Source organism: Scomber scombrus, chromosome 23 (assembly GCF_963691925.1).
Source record: "Scomber scombrus chromosome 23, fScoSco1.1, whole genome shotgun sequence".
Lineage (NCBI taxonomy): Eukaryota > Metazoa > Chordata > Actinopteri > Scombriformes > Scombridae > Scomber > Scomber scombrus.
In genome coordinates, this window is record NC_084992.1 from 19,062,227 (window position 1) to 19,073,209 (window position 10,983).

At 39.2% G+C, this 10,983-nt stretch overlaps 1 protein-coding gene across 1 annotated transcript in view; it reads left to right on the forward strand.

The window, feature by feature from the left end:
• Window positions 1–9,556, forward strand: part of dock11 (dedicator of cytokinesis 11) — a 65,906-nt gene extending 56,350 nt beyond the window's left edge. Inside the window, exons 50-54 of the mRNA XM_062444327.1 lie at window positions 422–632; window positions 1,575–1,765; window positions 2,048–2,148; window positions 2,352–2,490; window positions 7,969–9,556. Coding sequence (XP_062300311.1) covers window positions 422–632; window positions 1,575–1,765; window positions 2,048–2,148; window positions 2,352–2,490; window positions 7,969–8,058 — 732 coding nt within the window. The 3' untranslated portion in view covers window positions 8,059–9,556. The remainder of the gene's footprint in view (window positions 1–421; window positions 633–1,574; window positions 1,766–2,047; window positions 2,149–2,351; window positions 2,491–7,968) is intronic.
• Window positions 9,557–10,983: the final 1,427 nt, after the last annotated feature.

Sequence of the window (10,983 nt, forward strand, 5' to 3'; positions counted from 1 at the left end):
GATGCGAGACCTCTGACTTTGAATTGCGGGATGCTATATTAGTGGAAATACAAATGAAAATAAGACATTTAACATTGCAGCCCTGCTCTAGTGGGTTTTTTTTAGAAAATATTTGTCCAACATAATGTGGGAAATGTTCCTTCCCTTTAGTATCAGTTTACAGGTTAAAAAGTGATTTGTTTGACTTGTGTTTTGTGCTGACTTCAGAAATGTTAACTACTGTTGAAGGGTCACTGGACGTTAATGAAGTAGCATGTGTTTGAAGAAAGGGGAAGTTGTATGTTGGAGACATTAGAAAATTAAAGTTACTTTTGGATGACATTTTCTTGACTACTCGGCAATCCACATTCCAAGCCTCATCTCAATTTGTATCTAACGTGTTTCACATTGAAGTTTTGATCAAGTTTATTGCTTCTTTCAGGTAAACCCCAAAGACCTGGACCCCAAATTCGCCTACGTCCAGGTGACATTTGTCAAGTCACACTTTGAGGAGAAAGAGGCGCCAGAGAAGAAGACTGACTTCGAGAAGTGCCACAACATCAACCGCTTTGTGTTCGAGACACCGTACACGCTTTCAGGCAAAAAACACGGCGGGGTGGAGGAGCAGTGCAAGAGGAAGACTGTGCTCACAAGTACATGGAACACACACACACACACACACACACACACACACACACACACACACACACACACACACACTATTCTGCCGCATTTAACATGTAGAGTCAAACAATGAAAGAAACCTTGTTTAATATAAAAAAGAACCGAACAGTTTAATTAAATGTGGAAGATAAAACTCGCACAGCTTCTAAACTTTCATGCAATCAAGATGTTTTTTGACAAAGGATGAAAATGAGCCAAACAGTGATTAAGACTAGTCCTAGATTAAGACAAGATTCTGTAAAAATATCCATTGAGACACAAACCTAATCTTGGGCCGATTTCCCTTCATGGGAAACTGGTCTAATGACATATTTTGGAGAGGACTCTGATTGTACGCACTCACGCCCATAATCCCATAATCAGTTCTACTGTACATGTGTGCAGCGTTGTCTACAAATGGACTTTCATCACCTCCTTAATGGCAGTAAACACTGAAAACAGCTGGCTAGTGTATCACTAGGCAACTGTATCTCAGGTTACGCCCTATCCTGCTTATCTCAGATCATTGCCAAGCTCCCTCAAACAATGCTATTTTATCTAGTTAACCAAATGCATCTAGTTATCAGTGTGTGCACGCAGCTCCCACCGAAAGAGACAATACTCAGAGAGTCTCTTTGACTGAGCCTTATTGTTCATGGTAACGAGCCGAGCAACTGCAACAGATGCTTTTCCTCACTCTGCTGCTTGTTTGCTGTGGCATGAAAACAAATATGCATTGTAACTATAAGCTGCTAAAACTTTTATAAAGTGTGGCTTTGTCGTCGCATTTGATGCACGCAACAAACGACTGAGTTTGTGTAAAGGGTCACCTGAAAAACAACCCTCTTAAAGAAGCGCATGACACTCGTGCTCACTTTATCCCACAGTTTGTTTTATTGGAATGCATGACCCAACCGCCCTCTTGTTTCCAGCTGCCAACACCTTCCCGTATGTGAAGAAGCGAGTGGAGGTGGTCGCGGAGAAGCACGTGGAGCTTAAGCCGGTGGATGTGGCCATAGACGAGATGAAGGCACGAACAGCCGAGTTGATCAAGCTGTGCTCCAGCCAGGAGGTGGACATGATCCAGCTGCAGCTCAAACTGCAGGGCTGCGTCTCTGTGCAGGTAAAACCTTCAGTCACTCAGAGACAAAAGTGTAAAAATAACAACACACATCTTACCACACTGCAAATCACTCATTGGTTAACTAAAACTTCTTTTTACACTTACATTTGTCCATTTCTTCAATGTACACATTAAACTTGTATTACAGAGACCTTCAAGCTACTCTTATTGTGCCAACTGGTTGAAGGCTATGAAAAAGCAGTAGTGGTGCATTCCGATTATAATCTGTGCATCTATCAGAGCACAAGAATGCGTAACACTTTCAGGCATGTTTTTCTGCAGGTGAATGCAGGACCCATGGCCTATGCCAGAGCATTCTTGGATGACAGTAAATCAAACCAGTCAGGCAACAAGAAAGTCAAAGACCTCAAAGACATTTTCAGGTACACCGTTTTCTTCTTAACATTGTTGATTCTCATTTTAATTATTCTATAACTTCATATTTTCCTCTGTTTTTGTTGACAAGTATCTTTCTAATGTCTTGTTAATTGATTATTGTTTTTGCCAGTTTTTATTATTATTTCAAAACATCTTATGAGTAAAAGTTTTGTTATTAAGCTTGTGGTTTTATTTTGAATAATTGCAGACGATTTGTGGAGGCCTGCAGCATGGCTCTGGACATAAATGAGCGTCTGATCAAAGAGGACCAGTTTGAGTACCATGAAGGCCTGAAGGGCAACTTCAAGGAGATGGTTAAGGAGCTGTCGGATATTATCCACGAGCAGGTAATGTTATCTTCAGGGCACAGCCTAGATTACAATACAAAACTACAGCCTTCTCCTTGATTCTATATATAGTTTGTCTGGCTTTGATGTGCTATAAATAGAAATGTTGCTGCAGTAGTGTAGAAGTCAAACACTTATCCACCAGTGAAAGAAAACCCTCACATGTTGTTTAAAAAAATCATGAGCTAATTTTGCCTGGATAAGTGAAAAAGGTGTTTTTATTTATTGACACAAAGCTGCAAGAGTCAGTTCACCTTTGGTTTTATGTATCCAGGTTTAGAGTTATGTTTTCTGCCTTGAGTCCAGTACAATGGCTGTGAATAGAGGTTTTGTTTGTGGTGCTCACAGAATAAAATACATCGAATACATTTAGAAAATTCATCAGCAACATGAACGTATTCCTCTGGATAATTGACAGTTTACACTGAAAGACAGTTTTCACTGGAACTACTTTCAACTGAAGAATGAAGCCCTGTGAAGACTGTTGACAACGCCTTCTGTGGACTATCAAAATAAAATGTTTCCTTAGGAACGACAGAATATCTCTGGTAGAAAGTCGTGCCAATGAAAGCTGTAAACAGTGAATTTTGTGGATAAGCTATTAATTGGTGTTTGTAGCCAGACGTGTTACTCTTGATTTACTTTTTTCAATTCTGTGAGCAACAAATACATTTCATTTATCCCAACTGTATTTGATTCAAGGCAGAGATCTAAAACCTGGTCAATTAAATCCAAAACCAGGTGATGAGTCATTTGTGTGAGAGCCACGTTAATGAGACTGTCATCCACTGTGAACCATGTGTGAAATCACTGTACTCTCATGTTTTCCCCTAACTACATCTTAATGGATACCACTGAAGATGTAAAAATCCCTTTTTGAAGCCTGACAGGATGGCTTCTGGCTTTAACAGCAGCAAAGTTTGAAAGTTCACTGCCCTGTGGTTTGCTTTTATGAAGAGCTCACAGTGCAAATGATCAGAACTGGGTGGTGGTGCTATAAAAAGCACAAGCAGTAAACCCCGCTGATCAGTTTTAATGGCACATTAGAAGCTATTATCACCACAATGACCCTGCTGACCAAGTTTTAAACATGGGCTTGATTTGATAGACTTGAGCCTCGCTTTATTTCTGGAACTTTTCCATACACTTGCCGCCACATGACAGCTGACACAAGAAATCATTAATACCGTTTGCTTCTTAATGTTTAACAATGATCATAAAATGAGTCATTAGGATTGCAACAGGAAGCTACTTCAAATTAATATCCAGGAATTATTAAAAACTGCATTTCCTCTTGAACATTTCCTGGAAAAATAATTCCCAGTGTCGAACAAAATGGCCGACACACTCATCAGCTTCTGTTTGCCGGCCAATTCCGTTAATGTACAAATGATTTACTTTGAGTGGTTAAACACAGTGACATGCAGACTAAAGGCTTCTCTAAAGTAGTGTGTGAAGAAGCTGTCAGACTGCCTACTCAAGTCTCTGTACGTGCTGTAACCTCAATATCATGTTTCACAGAGGAAATACATCACTGTTGTGTAGTGCTCTTCCCATCAGTGGATCAATGGTACTCATTTGTCTTGGCCGTATATATCGTTGCACAACTATCCCAAGCTCTGGTGTTTTGTGGCCATGTTGGGTTTCAGTGTTTTATTCCTGCCTTCCTGTAATGTGATATTACTCTGATTGTTACCAAACTAACTGGTTTGACTTTTTCTCTCCAATGTGCTGGCCTTTAGCTTTAAGGAAAAAACAGGTAATGTGAAAATAAGATGTGTTAAAGCTCAGTTTGTCTTTTTTTCCCCCATTCTTAAAGATGAATTCTACATCTTATGGTTTACATGCAAAATACATTCATCTGGATACCAAAAACAAAACATTAAGAGAATCAACATACCTTTTATAAATGAGTGTGAAATACGGTAAATGCTGTAATGAAATGTCAAATGAACACTTCAACTGCCAGCAGTCACTTTATACCTTAAACTGCCAACAGGTCAAATTTACCTGTACGCCTGGCTACCACATTTCTAATACTACAAAATGTAATCTGTCATTGTCCTCACAAAGGAACGTCTAAAGTCACAAGATGAGTTTGTCCATTCATCATTCTTGTTTTATAATATATGTTTCTTAAAGAGCACCAATGGCTTTGCATGGCCGTCAGTATACATCTGCAATGACACTGAAAATGTGTATTAGAAGGAAATATTTGCATTTTTAGCTAGTGTGATATTATGAGGCTATAAAAGGTTTCATCACATGATGAGATAACCTACGTTATTTCAATTACCAAAGTAGCCTAAACAGACAATAACATGGGTGATTTAATGTCACAACTAAAATGGACATAACAACATCAAGCGTTCAGTTTCCTCTTAACAAGTAATAATTTAGTGTGAATGAGAGAACATCACCAAGAAACTGACAACCATTAAAGCTTTTTTTAAATGTATAACATCATAACACAGATAGAACAACACATTTGTCTTTTGGTGTTCCATTCATGGGAACAGACGAAGGCAACATGAATATTAGGCTAAATACTGTAGCTCATAAACAATAAACAGAAAAATCAATGATAATCAATTAAGTAAAAATAAGTTTTACACACAATAAACATTTATGAGTAAACTAAATCATCATATGAACACATGTGATTACAGAGCTACATGTCCCTCAAAGCAGCTTGACTGCATTTTACACACACAGCTTTCCTGCACTTCAGCCAGTTGACCAAAGTTTTTTTGTTTTCTAGAATTTCTAAACATGACCCTTGCATAAATGAATGCATTTCATATGCAGGTGACAGTTAAGAGTTTATAAGAATAAATGTCTGTGTTTTTACTATTTTTAACAATAAGAGGAGGTTCAGAACAGTATTTTAGGAAAAGTCAAAGACTGGGGGACATGAATATTTTATTAGAATATAGTCACAATACAAATGAAAAACTGCTACGGGTCAATTTTACCCCCCAGCAGTTCTGTTGTTTAGATCTTTCCATTTAATACCTTTAACAAGGGTGTTCAGAGGTTAAAAGTGGTTTTGGCAAGCAAGGCAGACATTTAGGATTATCGATTGTCTCCGTTGACCAATGCATATTAGATCACTACAAGACATCAATAGATGTTTACACTAATTATGGCTCACACTGGCGCCAGAAATGGTGTCGAAAACCATGCAAATGAAAGCAGCCACTTATCAAATAGGTTTACACACACACACACACACACGCACACACACACACACACACACACACACACACACAAAAAAAAAAAAACACACACACACACACACACAAACACAGTTTCCCAGATAGGGTTGGAACATTTGCACGTCCACACATGTAAACACTGCATCCTGGTAAGAGAGCCACAGCCCTATTCTTAACACCTCACCTCTAAAGCAAACAAGGACACTGCAGTGAACAAACACACAGGTGTAAACTTATGTGGTTGTGAGTACAGTATCTTAAACCTGTCACCTTTGGAGCATAAAACAAACACAACTTCGTCCTCTGAAAGTAAAATAATGGAAATTCACGGCTTGGCTCCGACAGACTGATGTGTTTAAACCTGCAGGTGAGATACAAGACTGCATATAAACACTTAGTGATCAGTCTAATAACCAGACGATAACCAAACACAGCTGATTTTACAGAAGCAGGGAAAGCATTTCCTCCACTGATCCTCTTACAGTGTGTCTCGCTATGTTACAGAATGTTTGGCCCTTTCCTCCAGGGGTTTACTCGAGGTCTTGTTACTGCAGGGTGCAGAGCCGTGCTAGTAAGAACAGAAAGTGAGCGGATGAACGCCTGTTTGCTGGAAGAAATGTGGCTTTCATGTTGTCATAAATCAACATTGGTGTATGAAACGAAACTCAGAGTAACATATCTTAGCAGGATGAGTCAGGCTATAATTCTATACTGTTCAGCCATTAAAACACCAAAGCAAACAATGAATTGAACTATTTTGACATCTTCCTTTATGGCCACTGCAGTTTATTTACATATACACTTAAAGCTTTCCTTTCTCACCGGCTCACTGAGTGTTACTGAAAATAGCCCCCTGCCCCAGAATACACAACTCCTTCCTACTTGACAAATGTTTGCAAAAAAAAAAATCAAAGCTGTTTTAGAAAAAAATATTTAGCATTTTCTTTCAAAATGTATATTATCATTTGTGACCTGATTTACATATTAAGTAGTAACAAATGAGCTTGAGGCTGAGTGCCACATACAGGCTTGGGGGGATCGAGGGAGTTTTGAGAGATGCACCAATATATAGTTGGTTCTGATCTTGTAAAGACGTCTGTGGGAAAACAATCTATAATTACAGCGTGAGTTATGCCTGCCTGGCATTAAATCAGCAAATGCTTGAATAATTGCTCTGCTTCAGGGACAGAAATGGAACGCTCAGCTCACAGTCTTGAGAGAGCAACACGTGCTAGCCCAAAAAAATCACACACGCACACACACACACACACACACACACACACACACACACACACACACACACATACACATGCACACACATGCACACACACAGCAGCCAGAAAACAGAGGTGTTTCAGCCCCAGTGTTTCCTTAGTGTTATTGTTTGCTCTTCAACTGCCTGCCTGATCAACCTGATCATGTCTTCAGATGACATGATAATTAATACGTGTAGAGTGATGTGTTGCCAAAGCCAACACTTGACTTCAAACAGTCAAGTGTTTGCCCACAGTCCAACTGAATAGTTCCTCTGGGCTTTTTCATTTCAACCTAAAAGTGTGTACATAGTTTGGCTATCTATCCCAGTCCACTGGTGAGAAAGTGTGTGTTCATTTCTTGCAGATGTGCAACAAAAATAAAATGAAATGAATTAAATGATATACACAAATGTGACTCACCCTGAGGACCTTTACATGTATCTAAATACAATATCTCTAGTAGCTTCTATTCTGCTGCATGGACACTTGTGCTTATACTTATCTGCTGCTGCTGCAACAGCTGCTGACCTGAAATAAATACATCTGTTTAGTAACTGATAGTATAAACAGCCACAGTGGACTCCTGGTTCCAAACCTTTGACTCGCCACCCACAGAGTGATAATAAAATGAAAATAGTGCAACAAAGAAGCAGTTTGATGTGATTATGATCTGGCCACAGTGGCTGAACATGCAAAGAGTTTTCACATGCCAGAAAAATAATCTGATATATGATACTGATAGTAGTGATTAAGAGTTAAGAAAACAAAGTCATGTGTGTTATAAGGTCAGTGACTAAACATACAACAACCAGAAATACTTGTTTATCTCTGTTTTATACTTCATTGTAGACATCACATTTTTCTCTCACTTCATAGTTTGTCACATTCTGTCGTTACATGTGAACAAAAATACATGGAGTTGATCATGAGTGTGCGTGTGTCTGACCCGTCCCTGTATGTAGTAACTGACACTCATCCTGTCTTTTGTTTTGCTTCAACCCAAGATCTACCAGGAGGATATGATGCGCTCGCTGCTACAAAACTCCCTCCATGTGTTTCGTGCCATCAGTGGGACGTCCACCAACATGGGCTGACCTCTGTCCCTCCACTGCCGACACTCGCCGTCATGCCAATCCTCTCGTTTTTTCCCCTCAAGGATCTGAACTGGATGATGACAGGGCAGCTTTGTCACACGTCTGCCCAGCTACGCTTGCCAAGCCAACCCCCACAACCCCCCACCCCCCTGCCCCACGCCTCCCAAGTGAAGATGCCATTTGGCTATCTTCAGCATCTCTGCTGGATGTGTACTAGATGGTGGGGACTTAAAATTCAAACCACAGCAGCAGTATTTCAGAGGAATGTATCACAGCAACACCGACTAAATGTCAGCATGTCATGTTGAGGTGTTGCAGCTGAGTCAAGCTAGGTTGCATTGCACTTTTTTTTCTGCCTTGGCGACAAACTGCACGAGTGACTGTTGTTTCTTTCGAGGAAAATACTGTATTAAAGCAAATTTTCCATCCTCTCTCTGCAAAGTTGCCCTTCAGGTCTATGCAGGACACCACACTCATTCCAGAATTTTTTACTACTTGATTTACTTTTTACAAGGCTTGGCCTCTTTTTATTGTACCACTGTTTTGTTAAACCACACAAGCAGGTCATGGAAGCAGGGCGAGTCCTAAACCGAAAGCATTGGGTTACTCTCGCCAAGGATTAGAAATGTTTATAGGCCAGAAGTGTGTTCCAGCCAGGTTGACAGAACGCGATAAACAGATAAGTCACGTCTAAAGAGCAGCAGCTCGTATGGAGTGTTGGGCCTAAGTAACCACCTTGTTTGTTTAATGACAAATGTAAAAGCCTTGACAGTCTGCTCCATAGTCGAAGTAAAGAAAAGGCAGACTTCAGGGTTATGTTTTTAGCTGTGTGACAGAGCTCCTCCTATGAGGTTTGCTTAGATAAAAAAAAGAGCTAAATTTCATTATAAATGTAGAAAATGTATTGGTTATAACAATATCCTACCTAGATTGTATTAGATAATGAATTATGTCATACCAGAAGTGATTGCAAATTTTATCAGAGCTTTAAAACAATCATTGAAACTGTGTTCTCAGTGGGGCTCAATTTATGGCTCGCACACATTAAAGTCAGTAAAAGGATTTGAGGACCGGACAAATTGATCACAGCAGCGTGATCATATTAATGTCAGTGAAGTAAGTATGTGAAGAGTTCCTTTCATGTGGATTAAGATCCAGTGCCTTTGTGCTCTGCCTTCTGAAAAGATTCCCCTAATCTCAAGTAATAAGAACCATCACATGCTGGTTATTCACAGTATTTCACAAGTGCTACACTGAAATTAGCAGATAGATTAAATAATATTTAAGCAGATGTACATAATTTGTCATGCTGTAAATTAAATTCTGTATTCATGTATGTTTGTACGTACTGTATGTATGTATTTATATTTGTAACATGTTGGACTCTTCTTTGGTCCAAATCTGTCCTAGCAGAGAGATTTTTTTTAATTGCATTGTATACTGAATTGCAGCAGCTTGTACAACTTACTTTGTGAAGCCTTTTTCCAATAAAAACCTTAGAAAGCTATTACGATTCAATGTTCACTCTTGACTCTTGGGATAGCAGATGTTGACAACATACACTATATTGCCAAAAGTATTGGCTCACATGCCTTGACTCACATAAGAATTCGTCACTCCAGAGAACGCGTCTCCACTGCTCTAGAGTGCAGTGGCGGCGTGCTTTACACCACTGCATCCAACGCTTTGCATTGCATTTGGTGATGTATGTCTTGGATGCAGCTGCTCGGCCATGGAAACCCATTCCATGAAGCTAATAATCTTTAGGCCACATGAAGTTTGGAGGTCTGTAGCGATTGACTCTGCAGAAAGTTGGCGACCTCTGAACACTATGGGCCTCAGCATCCGCTGACCCCGCTCCGTCATTTTACGTGGCCTACCACTTCAAGGTTATGTGCTACAGTTAATTGCAGTTATCTGAATAATTATTGCTTTTTATAAAAGAAAAAAAAACAATTGAATGTGTTAAATTCCTGAAATCAAAGTTGTAATTAATCAACAGTACAGTAGTATTATCTGAGCAATGTACTTACAGTATTAATAATGCAGTAGAGTTACCTCTTTCAGAGTTATACACTGTTATATCCAGAGTTATATATATATAGTCATTATTATTGCATTATCATCAACAATGCATAAATGAAAGAAGTATGTTAATGCTGTAGCTGGTTACGGTTACATTAATCTTGACTTTTACATTGTTGGTGAGTTTAATCTGGTAGAATGGATCGTATATGTTTTATTAAATAAATTATTGTATGTCAATTTTAACCTACAAAGGAACTCAATGCTGGTAAATGTCTCTCAGTTATTTTGAAGACTTTGTGGAAAGACTGTACATGGGATAAATTTGCATTCAAGTTTCCATTTTACACAATATGCAAAAGAACTGTAACATTCCTAAAACACTTTATTCCAGATGCCATTAATCATTAATCAAACATATCTAATGTTCTGAGAAGAAATAAGTTAACATTTTACTGTGATTATTGTTTAGGGGTTTGTTTTTGTTTTTTTTGTTTTTTTTCTACAGTAGTTTATTCTTGGGATTTCCAGGGGTCCCAGTGGGACTTTCTCGTCACAGTTGGGTGAAAATGTATAATCTGTCCCTATCTGCATGTTTTTCCTCAACATGAATTATCGGCTTGCCCACTCTCTGTTGTTTGTTGCTGTATGAATCCATTAGCATTGCTGGTAATCATCTTAATGATTCACAGACTCATTTGCAGCCTGACGACTTCCTGGAGGGATGGATGGACTCTTGTGATCTGGTACATCGCACTCTAGGTCACACGCATGCGCGAAACGCCTTCATTAAGGGTGGCACAGAGGCAGTTTAGGTCTACTGCTCCTAGGCACTCACTTTATTGCCACATATGATATGATGATGCATAGATGTTAGGACAGTGGAAGAGTGAAACTGTC